This window comes from Vicugna pacos, chromosome 3 (assembly GCF_048564905.1).
Source record: "Vicugna pacos chromosome 3, VicPac4, whole genome shotgun sequence".
NCBI classification, from domain to species: Eukaryota; Metazoa; Chordata; class Mammalia; order Artiodactyla; family Camelidae; genus Vicugna; species Vicugna pacos.
In genome coordinates, this window is record NC_132989.1 from 22157165 (window position 1) to 22176243 (window position 19079).

At 45.2% G+C, this 19079-nt stretch overlaps 1 protein-coding gene across 5 annotated transcripts in view; it reads right to left on the reverse strand.

Annotated features, from left to right (window-relative positions):
* LOC102542125 (protocadherin alpha-C2) overlaps window positions 1-19079 on the reverse strand; it is a 168443-nt gene that overhangs the window by 10875 nt on the left and 138489 nt on the right. For all 5 annotated transcript variants that reach the window (XM_072956442.1, XM_072956446.1, XM_006204535.4 and 2 more), the window contains exons 2-3: window positions 18351-18409; window positions 15308-15396 (exon numbers count right to left, since the gene is read on the reverse strand). In XM_072956442.1, the coding sequence (XP_072812543.1) occupies window positions 15308-15396; window positions 18351-18409 (148 nt within the window). The remainder of the gene's footprint in view (window positions 1-15307; window positions 15397-18350; window positions 18410-19079) is intronic.

Below are 19079 nucleotides of genomic sequence, written 5' to 3' on the forward strand. Positions count from 1 at the left end.
CACCCCCCAGAGGCTGCCGCTCCTGGGTGTTTCACCCACTTGGGGTGGGTTGAGTGATCTGGAAGAAGACTGTGTGGCTGTTTGGTGCCTCAGGCCACAGCTGGGCTAATTTTCAGTAATCTGGGAGCGGAAGGCATAAATACAGTGGCATATTTTTAAAAGCCACAGCTCTTGCTTTGTGCCCAAAATAACTCTGCCATTTCTAGGTTAAGATTATAAAGACATCACGTGCTGTAAACCCAGATTCGAAAACTGGAATTGCTGGTCTCAAATCTTCCTAGCTCTCCACAGTCAGCTAAAAAAAAAAAAAAAAAAAAAAAACCAAAGTAAAATAAAATAAAATAACACGTCTTCTTTCTGTGACCCCCTAACCTAAGCGGGCTCAGGCTGCATGGCTTTCTCTACCTTATTTTCTAGTCACTAAAGTCCCCCGGGGTCTTGGGAGGGCAATTTCCCCTTATAGCCTTTTTTTTTTTATAATGCTCCCTGCCTCTGCTGCTGTTATAACCCGGGAATGCTTAAAATGAAGGTCTGGGGGTCACACAGTTTTGAGCTGGAATCTCAGCCTTGGCACTTTGTTGTGTAACCCTGAGCAAGCCACTTGGCCTCTCAGTATTCTTTCACGTATAAAACAAAGATAACAAAGTCCATCTAATGGGACTGTAATCATTCAAAAGAGGGAGTGCTCGTAAATCACCTAGAACAATACCTGGCATGCAGAAACTGCAATAGAGGATGGGCATTACTACTACAGAGTAGTCCTCTAAGGAATCTGACTCCTCTAACAACTGAATCCCGGATGCAGTACTTCCAGAAAATCTTTTCCAGGGGCCCTCCTCCTAGGGAAGTTTTCCAGCTTAGAAACCGTTGCTAGGTAGGGAGCCATTCTCCAGGGCCCTCTGAAACAGGCAGGAAGGAGGCAGCTTAGACACGGCGGACAGCACACTGGATCAGGGGGCAAAAGCCTTGGGTTCAAGTTGCAGCTCCACCATTCTGCTTTCCGCTGAGTTTCCTGCTACACTGTTTGGGTAACACTGACTTGTAGTTTCTTCATCTGTAAAATGGATACACTAGCTTCCTCCCAAAGACAATGTTATCCACTCAACTGAATTTATTTATTATGTACAATGAATTAGACATGATGCTAGGAATTAGGGATAAGGCTCTGAAAAATATTCGGACAGGTACCTTACCCTCAAAGAGTTACAGTGTAGAAAAAGACAAGTAAATGAAGAAATACAATACTGTTTTAAGGAATAAACAAAGGTTGAGAAACTCTGACATAAAGATGGCATTAAACTTTCTAGAGACAGTGTGTACAGAGGTTAAGAGCACAGGCTCAGAAGTCAAAGAGCTTTGCTTCAGATCCTGGCCCCACCACTTACTAGATAGAGGTGTGGCCTTATTTAACCCTAGGTGTCTCAGTTTCCTAAGCATTAAAAAAATGGGTATTATAATAATAGACTCATCTGTTGTGGGCGTGGTCATACAGATGAAAGGAGTTCATTCATTAAATCGTTTTGACCTAGGTGCACAAAACATGGTTTAAGTGCTCAGTACAGGTTAACTGTTACTACTATTATTCACAAGTAAATCCTCTCCTCTCTCTGCTCCTGTATTCTCAATCCTGAGGGCTAAGTCCCTTGATGGGGGTGTCACTGAGTGAAGCAACATATAGTCCTGATTAGAGGTAGGGGCCAGAGGGAAACATACAAGTGCAGTCAGCTCCAGATAAGACAGTGCCAGTTTGATACACTCATACCGTATAATCCACTAATCCTACTTTTGGAAATGTACCCTATATAATAAGAAGAGTACAAAAGATATATGTAAGATATATGTATAAGAATATGCAGTGCATTGCTTAAAAAACATAGACACCGATAGGAAAGTGGCTAAAGAAGTTATAATACAGACACACAACACTGTTTGCCCTTATTCAGAAGAATGAGGCAGGTCTCTATGTGCTGACAGAAAGGTGTTTGTTAAAAAATAAAAGCAAACTATATACTAATGTGCATAAACTTATCCCCTTTTCCTTTTTGAAAGCCTACATATTTTTAATAAACCGAGAAAAAAAACATTCACACATCAATTATGTAGTTAAAAATTAATCTGAAAAATGTTTGGAAGAGTGAGCCCAAGTGTAAACTGTGGACTCTGGGTGCAAATGATGCGTCTACACAGGTTCATCCATTGTAACTGCTGCACAGCTCTGGTGCTGGGTGTCGCCAGTGGGGGTGGGTGTGGGGACAGGGGCATATGGGACCTCTCTGTCCTTCCCACTCAATTTTGCTATGAACCGAAAAGTGCTCTCAAAAAATAAAGCTTGTTAATTAATAACTATATTTGGAAGATACACACAAAACTGTTAACAGCGGTTGCCTCACTGATGAGGAGTGGGATTGAAGGAAATTTGGATATTTTCACACAAACGGTGTTGTATTGTCTAATACGGCACCAACAATGTAACTGCGTATTATTTTATAATGTAGTACTTTAAACTTCATAGCTGTAAAACATCTGGGGGAGACGCACTGAACTACTGGCAGTGGTGACTTCTGGGGAGCGTGACTAGAGACAGGGAGTGAGGTACCACTCATTTTATTTTAGTTTTTACAGATTTAATTTGTTATGATTTTTGTTCTTTTGTAATTAGAGAGAGAGAGAAATTAAAAAGAACTCCAGCCCAGCCATTACCTGCTTAATCAGCTGCAAATTCAAAAACTAGCTCAAAAACTATCCGTGACAGAATGTCCCTGCCCAGGAGAGCCTGGAGCCAGGAGCAGCTCCAGAATCTGCAGGGCCCACTGCAAAATGAAAATGGGGTGCCCCTTGTGGAAAAAAAACTGATTACAGACTTCAAGATGGCAAGAGCATAGCATTCAACCAAAGAGGGCCCTTCTAAGTGCAGGGCCCCAGGAGCAGCCTGGCCTGGACCCCAGATCCCACTGCTGGGTTCGCCCTTCAGCACTGCAACCTGGCAGTGACTCTCCACAGAGGCTTCACACTGTCCCCCCTGAAACTGGGTGGGGCATCAATGCTTCACCCAAGAAAACGGCTCCTGGTTTTGATTAGGTTATCACATGTCCCTTCTTTTCCTTTCCCCCTTACTTTGTTACAAGCTGCGCTTCTTAAAAATCTGGCAGTAATCCCAGGCTCTATGCTGCTGTGTCACTTTGCAGCCTTGAGCAACCATTTCTAGACGAGCAGTGATATCTCTGCATCGAGGCTGTAAGATGGAGGTGCTGTCAGAACACTGCAGGGAGGGGGCAAGAGAAGAAGCGTCCAGGGGAGAAGCCTCTAGCGTCTGCCACCATCGCCCGCTCGCTCTGTGCACTCCCAGACCATTCCACTTCATCCAGCAAAGACATGGTGAAGCCTCTTTACTGCGTGCCAGGAACTGTGCTAAAGTGCCAGGAGAAAAAGGTAACACTTTTGAGCATTAACCATGCGCTCTGCGCTGTGCTAAGCGTTTTGCACAAATGGTCTCAGGCCATCCTTATGTCAGACTTCGGTCTTTCCTTTGTCACACGTTTGTAAATCTGAGGCACGGGGATGAAGCCGAGGCACTGTGCAAGGCCACGCTGCCTCCCTTACAAAGCTAACACAGGGCAGCATTTAAACAAACCTGCCCTTCACTCTCCACGTTGTCTTGGACACGATCAGACCAAGACCATCAGAATCACCTATGAACATTTTCAAGGCCAGTCCTTTTTACAAAAATACTGCATTCACCTCCCTTTTGGTCCCACACTTCTAGGCACTTAGAGTTTCGCAGAGGAAAACACTAGGTTGATAGCTCGTGAGCTTGTCTCGACATATTACAGGATGATTTCTGAAGCTGCAGGAGAGCTAAGGGGGCTCAACAGAGGCTCCTTTCTTAAAAAACCAACCAACCAGCCAACCTTCTGGTGTCTCTCTACTGCCAGCAACTCAGAGTTCTAGTTCTTTAGCAGGGTTTTTAAAGCTCTGCAAAATCCGAACCCAGGCTACCTTCTGATCTCATTTCTCAACGGTCCTCCACCTCACCTCACCCATCAAATGCACTTATTCTGTTCACCCAGGTGATGCACTTCTGGGGTTTTTTGTTTTTTTGTTTTTTGCTTGTATTGTTCCTTTTGTCTGGAACTGCTCCTCCCACCCCCATCCTATGTACCATCTGTCAATACCCAGTATTGAGTATCTCATACCCTCTGACCTGGTCTCCTAAATCCCCGGTTCCATCTTCTGGGCTCCCATAACATCCAGTGTTCACAGCTGCTGAAGGAGAGTTTGGGCCCCGAAAAAACAATCTGGGAGGCCCTCTCAGGAAAGGTGAACCAGACGACTATATTTACACAGGGTTTTGGGGGATTACAACACAGACGCTGGGTCCCATTCTAGACTGACAGGCCCTGGTGGTTTGTCCCAGCTTCCTTCCCCTAACTGGACCTGCCTATACACAGCACTGTTATATCCTTATCACATGACATTGTAATATTTCTATATTACATCTTTACATTTCTATTCCTCCCAACCCTCTGCTAGATTATGAGGACAGGACTGTGTTATATTTAATATTAAATTCGCCTCACCTAGAACAGAGACTGGCCGTAAATCGGTGCTTAATAAACATTTGTTCACTGACTATATAGAAAGTTCCAACCAAATCCTATACTGAAGGCAAGTCAGGCAAAGTACCCTTGGATCCTCAGACAGGATAATCTAATACTCCTTTATGTGTCTGTGTGAGAGAGACAGGGAGGGCGGGAGGGAGAGGAAGAGAATATGAATGAATGAATGGGTATTTTAAAAGACAATGCTGTTAGTAGTGGCGGCTAATGGTGAAGTTCTAGGGACCCGCCTGCTAGGTAGGTTTTGTGAGGATCTTTCTAATGCCTTTCAAATCACAACCATTTAGAAGGCTAGTAGCCTGGAGGCAAGGTTGTGACCTTGAGTAAGAAAAAAACAAAGAAGCTAATATATCTCTAAATGTCTAGAATTAGAGAGAACACACTAAAGAGCTCATCCTCCCTACAGAAATTTCCCCAAGGCAAATATTTAGAATCAATTTATACTCGGGCCAACAAAGGGAAGTTGACATGACACTGATCACTGATTAAACACAACCCCACTGGCTGCAGACTACAGGGACCACAGTCATATCGACATCTTGGTGACACTAGGAGCCTCCAGGGAATGCTGGCCTCCAGGGAGGCGCTTCCCTGGGCCTCATGGCTAATCACCGTCAGAGGCAAGAGGGTGATTTAGTCTCCAGACCTGGGATGCTAGAGGCTTTGGAAGTCCTCAGCCTGATAGGATCTCAAGGAGGTAGCTAGTGTGAGACTAGGTTTGTTATGCAAAATGCTCCTAAAAACAAAAAATCCTGAGGACATGTGTATGCAAAGAATTGGCTTATAACCTCCCAGACCCCTGCCCCTGACATAGGAGGCATTGCTGAGGAAAAGTAAGATGTAGGAATAGGGAATGAAGTACCCCACCCACCACTGCCCACAACTCCCAACACACACATACACATCGATCAAGCTCTACACTTTCTTCTTCAGGAAAGTCCTAGATATACCTTTTGATCTGCTTTTCACCTGGACACAGATGCCAGACCCATATGGGACAGGCAATAGGCAGTGCCTGTCTCCTGGCATCACCCTGGCGTCAGTGACTTTCTGCTAGCTACCATGCCCTTTAATTGATTCCTTCCAGATTAGCTTCTTTCCAAAGAGTACCATCCTCTCCTGACTGCTCCCCTGACTCCTGGAAAAATACTCTTAAGCCTGGGACAAAACAGTATCTCTTACCCCTTAACATAATAATGTAGTGGGACTGGGAACCGCTTCCCTCCTCTCTCTGCATCTCCCTCTACAGAGGAGGGAACACCCACCAACCATCCTTTCTTCCTTGGGGGCTGTGCTAGGAAGTGAGCTCTCACCTTTAGTTCCACTGCCTTACTTACTCTCCCCAGAAAAGAAAAGTTATTTGTCTGATTGGGGAGATTATCATGAGCCAGACTTTCAGTGGATCCTGCTTCCCAACTGGGCGAAGTGAGCATCAACAGTTACTGTTCTTTCGTGACACACCTCTCACTTAGCTCTCCTTCTCTGCTCTAGCTCAGCCTACGGTACCATCACACCAGGACAAGCTTCCCCTCCTCTTCGAGGGGGGGGCCTGCCAGTCTCGATTTTCTTCCCTTGCATTTGGGAGCTTGGAGGCCCCGTCACATTCTCCAGACCTTCTTTCCCAATAATAAGCCTGACTGTGAACTTTGATCCCTCAATTGGGCCTGTGCCTCTATTCTTAATTAGATAAAATTTGGAGGCAAAGGGGAGGGTGATGAAAATGTCTCCAGCAAACTTCTGACAATTAACAGCTTTCAAAAGACCCTTGAAGTCTAGTCCATACTGACTACACCCTCTTCATGGTCCTCATATGCATCTTATTTTACCTTCACCTCTGCTGAAATGTACACACACGCAGCCACCTCTGCCTGCGTGTGAAAGACCCTGAGGTAGGCAGAATAATGGTGCCCCAAAGATGCCCACATCCTAACCCCTGGGACCTGTGAATATCTTATGCTACATGGTGAAAAAGGACTTCGCAGATGTGATTAAAATAAGGATTTTAAGCTAGGGTGATTATCCTACTAATTATCCAGATGGGCCTGATGTGATTGCGAGGGTCCTTAAGAGGGAAGGAGGAAGGCAGGAGAGTCAGAGTCAGAGTGAGACTTACAAGTGCCAAGAAGCCAGAGGAAGGAGCCACTAAGCCCAGAAATGTAGGCAGCTTCTGAAAGCTGGAGAAGACAAGGAAACACATCGTCCCTTAGAGTCTCCAGAAGGAATGCAGCCCTGCTGACACCTTGGTGTTAGCCCAGGGAAACCCGTTTTGGACTTCTGGTTTCCAGAATGATAAGGTAATAAATTTGTATTGTTTGAAGTCACCTAGTTTGTGGTCCTCTGCTATGGCAGCTCTAGAAAGTAACACAGATCTTGGTATCCGGAAGTGGGGTGCTGCTGTTTACAAAGGACTGAAAATGTGAAAGTAGCTTTGGAATTGGGCAATGGGCAGAGACTGGAGAATCTTGAGGCTCACAGGAGAAAGTACCTAGATTACCTGGAGAAGACTGTTGGTGGAAACACGGGTATCAGTGACTCTGCTAGAGAGACTCAGAAGTGAGGAGTATGGCAGAGAAAACACATATTGTCACAGGGAATACCTAAGCAATCCTGAACAGACTTTGGCTGAAATATGGACATAAAAGGTGCTGCCAGAGAGGGCTCAGGCGGAAGGGCGGAACAAGGCATCGGAAACTGAAGGAAAGTGGATCCTTGTTATATAGTGGCAGGAACCCATCTTGATTTTAGCCCAGGAACACCCATTCTGTCTTTCTGACCTCCAGAACTGTAACATAATAAATGTGTGCTGTTTTGAGCCACAACGTTTGTGGGAACTTGTTACGGCAATAATGGGAAAGTAATTCAGGCCCCTCAGTCTGCCTGGAACTCAGTGAATAGTCTTTTCCAAGTTATCAAACCGTTTCCTTCACCGCCCAAGTGGAACCAAGTAACAGTATCATGTTATTTAAATACACTGGATTTGGCAGCAGGCGAACCTGGGTTCAAATGCCGTCTTGGCCACTGCATTCACTAATGAATTCAACAAATATTTATTAAGTACCATCCTATACTAGATAGCTGGCTTGACACTGGAAATGTAACAGTGAGGAAAAAACACTAGATTACTAGATGTAAGGAAGGACGAACATAAGAAAGTCCTGTAATTCCCCCACGCCTCAGTTTTCCTCATCTAAACACAAGAAGAACAGTCACTTCTCTTTGCTGGAGTAAGCAATGCATATAAAGTGCTTATCACAGTTCTCAATAAATAATAGCTGTTATTAAGTCTCCCTTTCTCTTGTTCTAAAAGACTATTTCTACAACCCAGGGAGGGCAACAGCACAGGATTTAAAGACTTTGAAACTTCAGTAACAAAGGACCCCCCCCCCCAACGACACACATACCTCCTTGATACAGGTGTTAGCTGAGAGAAGGAACTTCTGTCTTCTGTGGTCCATCATCCAACACAGAGCCAAACTCACAGGTTCAAGGGCGTCCTCCTCAGGGCTGTTTACATACCTGGTGATGCTCTTCTCCCCCCAGAACACTCTGACATGGACCTTGATGTGACTATAACGTAAGTCATTTACACTGGCTGAAGCCTCCAGCCTTGTCACAGACCTTTAGGTGACACCAGGTGCTTCCGGGACAGAGACGTGACACACGTGTGCTTGGGTAAGACAGTATCTATGATGCAGTTAAAGAAGATAAGAGAGGAGACCTGGGGACTGTCACCTCTCTACCCAGCTGGGCCCATGATGTCACCTAAAGCAGCAGCGCTGGACATAGGACTGGGCCAGTGTCGGAAGTAAACCCAAGCTGGCCGGCTTTCCTGGACCATCGGCAACAGACATGTTTGTTCAGACTTTCTGCACAGAACAGGCTTTTCACATTTTTGAAGTTTGTTTGGTTGTGTATTTTTAACCTTCAGTCGCAGCTGTAAGCTGGAGGCCTAGGGTACGCTGTTTGGGATTCAGCAGTCAAGGGGCCCAACGCTAATACAATACGCTTCTCATCATTCCCATTGTCTTGTGATCCAAATTTGGTTTCTGAAAGTTACCTTTTCGTCCCCTAAACTTTTATAGTTATCCTCTTGGTCTGACTTCTACAAAGCTCTCCATTTCCTATTTTAATACTAGGCACACACATCCTTTTTTCCTTTACTTCCTTAGGTACTGCCATCCCCAGGACAGGACTGCCTTCTCCAGGCCTCCACCGAGCCCGCCCGCCCTGAGTTCAACCCTTCCAGGCAGGGCTGCTGCTGAGGCAGCTCTCGGTCTCACTGAGGCAAGAGGGGAAGGGCTCCCGCCTCTGCTCCCTGTCCTTCCTCTGCCTGCGGGTAGCAAGCCCCTAGTGCCGAGGCCGAGAGAGGCGCCCCTCCAATCCACAGGCTCATTTCCAGGCCTCCTGGCACTGAGCTCGCTTATGGCCTTTCCCTAGAGGCCCCTGGTCTCCAGCCAGTGCTTGACCTGAATATGTTTCTCCAGATCAGGCAATGACCTTCTCAACTGCAAAGCTGACTGCCTCTGAGAAAATGAACTTTTCAAGTTCTTCTGGAAGCTGGACTGAGTTTCTTTAAAAATACTCATCCTTAAAGACCCTGGCTGTTGCTGGGGACCGACTTTCGTTTCTAGTTTATGAGAATCAGAGAGGCTGAGGGCAGCGCTCGCTGCAGCTTACGGAGCTTAAAGGAATTACAAGTTATCACTACTCCTCTGCCTGCAACCCAGGTCACAAAGAGGTCTTTCTTGTCCAGGCACCTTCCAGGCAGGAGCTCCAAGCCCACCAATTCCAAACAATCAAAGATATCTTTCCCCTGAACCAAGTGCGAACTCTCACCCTCCGCTTCCGCTTCCCTCAAAGCTCTCACACACAGGTAGTCCGTCATCTTTGAGCCAAGTCAGGGAGCAGGGTTGGTGACAGCCCCCTTCCTTGGTCCTTTGAGACGCTAGGATCTCCCCAGGGGAAACCTGAATTTTCCTTTTGCTAAGAGGCTTAAGAATTCAGCTAAAAGGGAGGGTAACTGAGAAACTCTGCTGTCTTAAACAAAAGAAGCATGAAGTGTATTATTTTCCTAAGACATATTAAAAGTTGTTTCTCATGATGAAGTTTCCAGGGCCCAGACTGTGCTGCTCCAGAGGCTCACTGGACGGATCAGTGGTACCCGAAGGGACTATAATGAGTCTCCATTTCCTGGCCCTGCATTAACTGCTTCTCTGCATCTGTGGGTTTGAAGGCAGCTGCAGCCCAAGGGAACAGGTCTTGCTGCTCCTCTCTCCTCACGACACTCTCCAGCGTGTCTGCCCAGGAGCCCGTGGGATTGGATTTTCAGGAGGCATGTGATCTGTTTTGGGTCACTGTTATGGAAGGAATTCTTTTATTATGTATCATGGCCCAAGCCTGGCTATACCCTGTCCAGGGCTACCAAACCTGGAAGAATCTGCAGGAAATACAGGGTGGAGGGAAAGAACTAGCTCAGAATCAACTTATTAAACAGAAACGTTAGATTTCAGAAGAACCAGGAAGTCTTCATTCCAGTTTCCTATTTACATGACCATTAAAAACAGAAGGTGCAGTGTTCTTCTAAGGAGGAGATGAAGAAAGTCACAGATGGATGGAGCCAGCAAAGACTTAACCTTCGTGGCTTCTCCGAGGTAGAGGATTCTAATTCCTCTTCCCCCACCACCTTGCTCCCTCACTCCAGGCCAGGGCAGACCACACGACATAAGCTGCACAAGAACTCCCACAGACAGGCCGAGTGCCACACCCCCAGGAAGTAAAGGCGCATCTTACATGAGGGCTTACTTGTCTCGGCTGGAGACCACCAAACCAAGCTGGCACTTATCGGCTGTGAAATGCGAGGTGAGGGTGGAGGATAGCGACGGCAGGGAGCTGCCCCATCCACAAAGATCACTGATCTCATTTTTTTCCTGATAAGGATATGCACATCCCTCCCAGGGCCATCGTTGCCATGACAACAGCAGGCGTTAAGGGTGAGCAGGTTAGTGGAGCAGCATGCTTTCTAAATTCTTGAACAAGGCCTGAGGCTGCAGTCACTCATGAAGTGGAAAAATTCATGTTGGCAGAGCTCCTAAATGGATTCCCAAAAACCTAAGGATCATGGCTTCCTTCTGGGGAAGAAGCAGAGATGGTGTCTCCATGGGCCCCTCCATGGGGAGTTGATTTTGTCAGACAACTAAGACAACTAACAGCACGAATTTCCCTATAAAACCAGGGCACAAAAACTGTCCATTTTCCACAGAGTAAAGAGATGCAACAAACCAGGGCAAAAACAATCCACAAAGGACACAAAAAGGCGCTGTTAAAAAAAAAATCTTCTCTATAATAAAGCCTTCCCACAGAGACTACTCAGAAAAACTCAGACCTAAATTCTCACGTTGAAGGATAGACTCCTACTTTGAAAAATCATAAAAATAGCTACCATTTACTAGACATTGTTCTTCAGGCTCCGTAAGATGTGTGTATCATCTCATTTAATTCTCACAACAACCCTACAAGGTAGACCCTACTATTATCTCCATTTTACAGAGAAGGAAACTGGGACTCAGAAAAGTTAAGTCATGGCCCCAGGGACATACAGCTGCTGAGTGGCAGAGCCAGAATTCAAATGAGGGTTCCTCTGACCCAGAGTCTGAGCTCTTAGTGATTATCTCTCTGATACAGGGGGGAAAAGGCTTCCTGCTTCTTGCAAGAATGATAAACAGATGCCTTCCTGGCAAAGGTGATTCACTGATTCTGCTGCCCTTAGCGCTTCATGATGAAGGTGGAGTTGCTTCCAAAATGCTTACTCCTGCTGCCTGAGTCTCCAAAGATCTCAGAAACCTCAGGAATATTTACTCTCAACTCCATACCACCCCTTAACCTTTAGGGGTCACTGGGATCACTTGGAGGGCTCATTAAAGCACAGATGGCTGGGCCCCAGCCTGAGATTTCTGATTCAGTAGGTGCTGTCAGTTGCAGCTCTGGGAATTGTCCTACCAGAACGGCCGTCTTGCCACTCTACATGAAGGTTCTCTAAGCCTCCTTGCCCTCGTGGCCTCACTTACCTCATTAACCTTTCACTGTTCAGCCCCAGGTCCCCTGGGGGGTTGCTTGCCAAGCTATAGTGTTATCTTTGGCAGTGCTGTGGGGTTTGGAATTCCCTGAGCTCTTTTGAAAACAGTGAACATCTGCCACTCCAAAAGTGAACTGACTGTTGCCTTAGGTAAGTCATGAGAGCCCACGAAACATGGGAAGAGGAGCCTGGAAGAACCAGCAGGAGACAGCAAAGCAGCCGGGCGCCCCAAGGCTGACTAGCTCTCTCAAGGCTGGGACAGTCTTTTTATAACCTCCAGGGATTCCCTCTAGGAACTGTCACAAGGGGGCACTCATTGAAGCCTCTTCAGAGCCTGCACACTGAGAATGTTACAGAGCTGTAAGCGTGAGTGCCTGGCCCTTTAAAGCCCCTCCCCCCGAGCCCAAGCCTCCCTGCGAAGAAGAGGCGGCCACTTTGGTGGCACTCCCTCCCCGTCTGGTCCTTTTCCTTCCCTGCTTAGTCCCACGGGGAGATACTCAGGACATAAGAAGCCTGTGGTCCAGGCCTGCTCACACAGAAGCGAGGCTGGAGAAAGGCGCCAGTAATGAGGATTAACAGAGTTAATGCCTGACTTGTTAATCCTGCAGGAAACATCACCTGGTGATGCCCCCGCTGATCCCTTCAGACTGCAGCATCTCAGCCTCGGCTTCTGTGGACTGTGAAGATAAATGGACAGTTTAATGACAACGCAAAAGAACTCATCAGAGGAGGGAAAACAACTGCAGAGCACACGTGTGATGGAAGACTGGTCACAGCAGGCTCCCCCACTCTCTCTCTCTCTCTCTCTCTGTCCATGGCTGCTGCTGGTGTTGGTGTGAAAAGGTGCTGGCTCCTGAGAAGGCCTCAGACACAAGTGTGAGGAGACTCAGGCACCCAGACGAAGCCTCTTGGAAGCAACAGCACCTTCATTAGGAAGCACTAAGGGCAACAAAATTAGGGGGAGGCAGGCTCTCCTTGCGACTGCAAACAGCCAAGTTTTCTGCAGCATGTTCCTTTTTTCTCAGGCAGAACTAATAAATCTCATTCTAGCTCCAGGAGGGTGGCTAGGGCGGTGACTGGACTGTACAGATGTCAGGATGATCCAGACAGTCTTGGAGGATCTGTATCTGGGCTTAGAAATGAGAACTACTGAATTCTGGCCACCATGCTATCAGCTAAGGCCACAACAGAGACTGCATGAAACAAAAATATCCCAGCAAAAAAGGAGTAAGAAGATTAGACATTTATCGATACTATATATGTTCAGCTCTTTCCTTCTTCTCCAGTTGTCATGGCAACTCAATGAGATAGGTGTTATTATTATATCCGATGTATAGATGGGGTAATTAAGAAAACAGGAATTTAAGCAATTTGCTTATGCACATTCAGCAAGTTAAGTTTGGAGCTGGAATTTGATTCAGATCCATCCCCAAGCCATAACCTTAATCTTTGTGCCGCATTCACTCCAAACAGTGCAGAATGGATTTTGAGTCCTAAAACCTAACAGAGCAGGAGGCAGAGGTGCATCTCTTTAACGTCACCTCCCTGTGCAGAGGTATGCTGAAAAGTATGGTCAGGTCGCCCTTGGAGTAACTGGAAGGTGTAAGCTCTGTCCAGCTCATCCCATGAAAACTGTGACTCGGGAGTCAGCAGCCAGGCACGGCCCTGGCCGGAAGGGATTACACAAGAGGGGTTAGGACAGCAGGGAGGGGAAGCAACGGTGCCTCCTTCCCTATCTTCTGTCAACAGGATGGGTTCCTAACATTCTTTGGACCCTGAAGGAGAGACCTGGGCCAGATGCAGATAAAATCATCAGTAGACAGTTCCTGTTTCCCATTTGCCCAGGAAAACACACCAACCAGTATCATCAGTGATGGGGAGAATGTATTCAAAGTTAGTTCTGAGCTCAGCAGCCTGACCTACAAAGCCTCCCTGAGAACAAGAAAAACCCTGAAATGGAGGCGGGAAAGCAGGGCGGGATCTCGTGTGGCTGCTTGGGTTGAGTAGTTCTCAGCCCTATCCTGCAACACCTGGCAGTCTAATCTAAAACCACCTCCTTCTGCATCGCTTCTTCACTCTGTCACTGGCGCTGGGGTTGCAGAGTTGTCAATGAACTATTTTATGTTCTTCCCCTTGCCATCTGGCAATATTAGCTCTCTAATGAATTGCTTTAACTTGTGCATTTGTTTTTTTGACAAATGTGACTTTTGGTTGATTTATACAACATTCATAAATAGCAAATGCTGGCTGATTAGAATCAACGAAAACCCTTAGAGCTGCCAGCAAAAATGGGCCCTTAGCTGCACATGTTACTTGCATAGCCTAATCATTTGAAAGGCACTGGATTATTCTGGGAAAGAACTTTTTACATACACACTTATGTAATCTGTTATGTACGTATATATGTATGCATCTGAATTTGGGTGGATTCTTGCAAGCCAGCCATGCTATGAATATAAGAGCTAGATACACTTGGATTGGGAGCTAGACACACTGGGTTTGAATCCTACTCTACCACTTACAAACTATGTGAAATTGGGTATATTTCTTAACCTCTCTGTGTCTCCAGTTTCCCATTTGTAAAATAGATATAATAAATTCCTCGCAAGATTGTCATGAAGAATAAATGAGATCATGCACAGCACGATGTCTGGGTATGTTATGGCTCAATAATTAGTAACTATTATCATCATGATGATGTTCTATTAATAGAGGATTACGGTAGACAACATTTGCAGTCTCTGTAATCCTTCCTTTCTGAAAACTGCCACAGGGATGCACCTCCAAAGTCGTATTTGTACTACACGACACTGCTTTAGTGACTGAGCAAGAATAAGGAAAAGAAGGAAACGGAAGTTTAAGCAATTTTTCTATGCTCACCCAGCCATTGGGTTCTTGATTCAACCTCGCAGATTCTCTTTTCCTGAAATTCTGGATTAGGAATCAGTTCCCAGTGGTCCTCTGAACTAAGAAACTGTGAGGTGGTCACGTTTGGCAATGTGCACGTCAAGGCAGTGAAAGTCAGTCTGCAGAATGATGGAGATGTCGGGGAAGAAGGTGGTCTGACTTTGACGTGAAGTCAAAGAGAGTGGTGCCTGGTTCTGGTAATTTTCCACTTCCCTGAGAAACTCCATTCCATCTATCTATCTATCTATCTATCTATCTATCTATCTATCTATCTCCCTCCCTTCCTTTTGCTTAAAATTTTGAGTGGATTTCCATTGCCTTTAACCAAAAGATCTTTGCTAACAGTGTCATCTCTGAGGCCACCAGATCCTCTCTGTATAGCTCAGAGAGCCTAAACATTTAAAAGGTACCCAGTTATTTTAGAAAAGAACTTTACACATGCGCGCGCGCGCACACACACACACACACACACACACACACACACACTCTCACACACATACATGCAACTTTATGTTATCTGTTTTCAACTTTTGAAGTACATTAAGTAGAAATCAAAATAATCACATATGCAAGGAAGGCATGCATGTAGGGAAAAGGACAAAGAATAAAAAGAGAGCCATTAACATTTCTGGTCTTACAAAAATCTAAAAAAAATGGGTCATTCGATGGCTTTCCAGAACCCAAGCAAGAAGGGAGAGACTGGGGGCTTTACCTGGTGTCGCACTGGATACCGTTGGCCACTGCTGATCAGGCCCTCCTGGACCAGCCCGTAGAATGCCAGCCTCCTCCAGGTGCACAGAGCTGAGTAAACACAGACCCAAGTAACGGTGAGACCACACATGCCTTTCCAGCTCTCCTCCCACCCTCAGGAAGTGCTTACATCCCAGGAGGCAGGGCTGCAGCTAACACTTTCTACTCATGCTTGAACTGAAGCAATTTTCGCTGAGCAGTCACCTTGTATAAACTGCAAAAGCACTGCCGACTGCCCGCCCACTATACCATTCAGGTGATACACGTTTTAGCTTTACAGCAATTTTGGCTTTCATTACTGCCACGTGGTGCTCACTACGTCTAACAGGAAGCCCATCAGAGGGCTAATGCCATTTTAACATCTTAATGCTGAAGCAGATGAGGAGAGCTTGGTCTTCAAAGCCCCAAGCCTCTTTGGCTGGCTCTCTTATCTTTGGGTCCTCTATAGGAAAGAGGAAAATACGAACATTACTTGCTGATAACTATAATATTGTTCCAGTTTGGCCTGATTAATTCTTCACTTTATTTTCTGCTTTACTCTTTCTTTACTCTTTTCCTCCGAGATGAACCACCCTAGATATTCTGGGACCAGAGGAAGTTTGTCACCATCACTCATGGATCCCAGTTCAGAAGAGATTAATTCAGCATGAAATACTGCAGGGAGTGAGACGTGAACTGGGAGATCCTTAGAGACAAGTAGAGATAGAACATAAACTGCTCAAGGGCAGAGAGGACATCATATTCATTTGTGTATGTCTAACGCTAGCTCATACTAGACCCTCAAATCTTTGCTGGATGAATGAATGAAGAAAGGGACAAATAGGACCCTAAGAGAAAAGAGGATCCACGAAAACCCTCACCAAAATAAAAGGACTCTTTGAAACTAGACATTGGTTCATCTTGCAAATGAAGTTACTAAAATAAAGCTTACAGTACTACTGCCTGAAGGGGCCAGAGCAGGAGCGACAGAGCAGGCAAACCTGAAATATTGTTGGAGGAAGGTCATCTCAGTTCAATATTCTCTTACTCTTTGACTTCAAACAACATGCCTACTAGAAATTCACTCATTAAGCTCTGCTCGGTGCCTATCCTTCCCATTATCTACACCCTAGAATCTTCTCTTTTTTTCCAAATATTAATATCCTCCAAGTGTTCCTGGATCCTACCAGCAAATTGTGTGGGTTCAATGAGATTCGTTCTGAAGATGTAACTACCCTGGGAACCAGCTCAGCTCAAAGCAGAATTTTCAAAGGAACAGGTAACAGGATGTCTGAGGCTGGAAAGGTCAAGAAGCCAAGCACCCGTGTGGAAAAGATGAGTATTAATTAAGTTCACAACGTTACCATATGTCCAATGTATTATGCTGTGAGGAATAAATTACATTTAGTTTCAATTTTTATTTCATTTCTTATCTTACTTGACTCTCATAACATCTGAATTGAAATCTGAATAGAAGCACATTTGGCTTTTTTTTTCCCACTTGAAAATGGAATGAGGAAATGATATGTTTTAGAATGTTATTTTAATGTAGTTTTGAGGGTGCATCTTACAACATTGATACTTTTCATGTAAAGCACTAGTTCAGCTGGGAGAGTAAGAGTTGGTATTCTAAACCATGTTTTCTCCTATGGTAAGACTCCACCACAATAGCTCAGATGCAGGCAAAAGGCTGAGCTGGTTTCTAACAAATAGAAAGCATCTTTCGGATACCTCATACTCTGGCATCTACATGAGTGCCTCTGGCCTAAAATTATGACCAGATTCCAGTGTGATGTCTCACCAAGCCAACTACCAATGTTCAGTCTTCACTGATTGCTTCTCGTTCAGAAATAGCACCCATTATAACAATTTCTGCTCAATTTGTAATGTAATGCTTGAGAATATGTTGATTCACTTTAATTTAATGCATTTTAATGGATGAAAACTAGCTTTTAATTAACTCAACATAATCTTTGTAAGCTCTCTCTTTAGAAACTGATATCAGCTTGGTGAAGATCTACTCAAGAGTCACCCAGATATTTTGAGGGGCTGGAGTCTGGAATTTATTTCTTCTCTAAAACTAAATTATTTTGATGGTCATTGGTGATCATTAGTTTCTTGGCCCTCTCCATTTGGTCTCCCAAAGACACTCACAAATAATTAATCTTTTATTTGGCCCCATGGCATGAATACTAGATCAGCTCTGGGAATAATGGTAGTTAATCAATTACTGTCAAAGAGACACAGCAGAAGAAGCAAAATTATATTTAATCTGCATCTCAGAGTAATGCCATTACTCTAGGTTAATTTGAAAATAAGCTAGATTTGGTCTCCAGATATTCAATAAAGGCCCTTCATATGGCTTGTCCTCTGAACAGCCCATGTCATTGAGGGCAATAAGATAGCAACAAGATGGAGAAGATAAGGAGACTCTAATAGGGGTGAACATGAACAAGAGTAACAATTATTGTGGTTAATAGGATATTACAGTCAGTGTGTGATGGAAAGTCAAGGTAGACAACACGTGCACATATATTTATTTGTTTGTTTCTGAAATTTTCTTTAATGGAGGTAGTGGGGATTGAACCCAGGACCTCGTGCATGCTAAGCATGCACTCTACCACTGAGCTATACCCTCCTTTGCCTTGATATATATTATACAATGTACTCAAGTCCAAAAGCATCAGTATTAACTATAATTTTTAGGAAGAGACAAAAGGTCTAGGTAGAGAAGGGATGAAAGAAGTTGAAATGACTTCCTTATAGGAATTTTAATGAGAGAACGGACACAGCAGCCTTTCTCTGCGATGTTACAGGAGACTCTTATTTGCCAGCACTTGATAAGCACTTGGCACTGACCACTTACAATGTTTCAAGGAAGACACAGGAGACAAAAATAATTGCATTCCCCTGGCAAAATATCTAAGCTTCTCAGTTTTGACAGCTGCTTCCGGCCTATGAAGACAGAGTATCTGAGTCATACACGTACAGTTACTTCTGAGTGAAAGGAGGAGGGAAAGACATACCTGTGCATTCCTGCTCTCAGGGAGGCAGAGTAACGCCAGTCAGGGTTGGGCTGTCGTGGCTGCAAAATCACAGAGGGAGTTTTCGTTAATACGGCAAAACACTGACCTCCCAGTGGTGCTGTTAATTGAGGAATTGTTTCTTAAATATTTCCATGCATTCATTAAAAGTACTGAAAGAGCCATTTCATGTGCAACTCTAAGATGCTATCCGCTTATACAGCACTTCAGGAGAAAATTAAACTAGCTTACAGGGTCCTTACACAGATTAAGTATCATGGAAAACTGGATTTAGTGATGCTGTGAGGACCAACTTTGGCTTTGTCTTGCTCAACACAGGTCTGTGTTCCTAAAGTAGCATCAGGGGAAGAACAGCCTGTTCTGAAACAGGAAAAGCTTCCATTGTTTTTGCTCTCAAATGCCCCGTTAAGGGAACGTCCCCAGTTTGGTGTTCCAGCTTTAACAGGGCACACGACGACACAAGCTCTGCTGGTCTGGCTGGACTGCAGAGGACTGCAATCTGCGGCTGGCTTTGCAGACTGCAGCATGTTTGACCCTGGACGGATGTGCCCAGTCGCAACGCCGGCAACTGATAACCGCCTCTTCTGCTGATTGAAGAGGAATCCAAGGGAGAGGTAAACACACTGCAGCAGAGTTGGCCCTTGTGTCGCTACATACTCCTTTTCATAAAATCGTACTTGCTTCCAGCTCCTCTGAGTGCTGTGCCTTCTC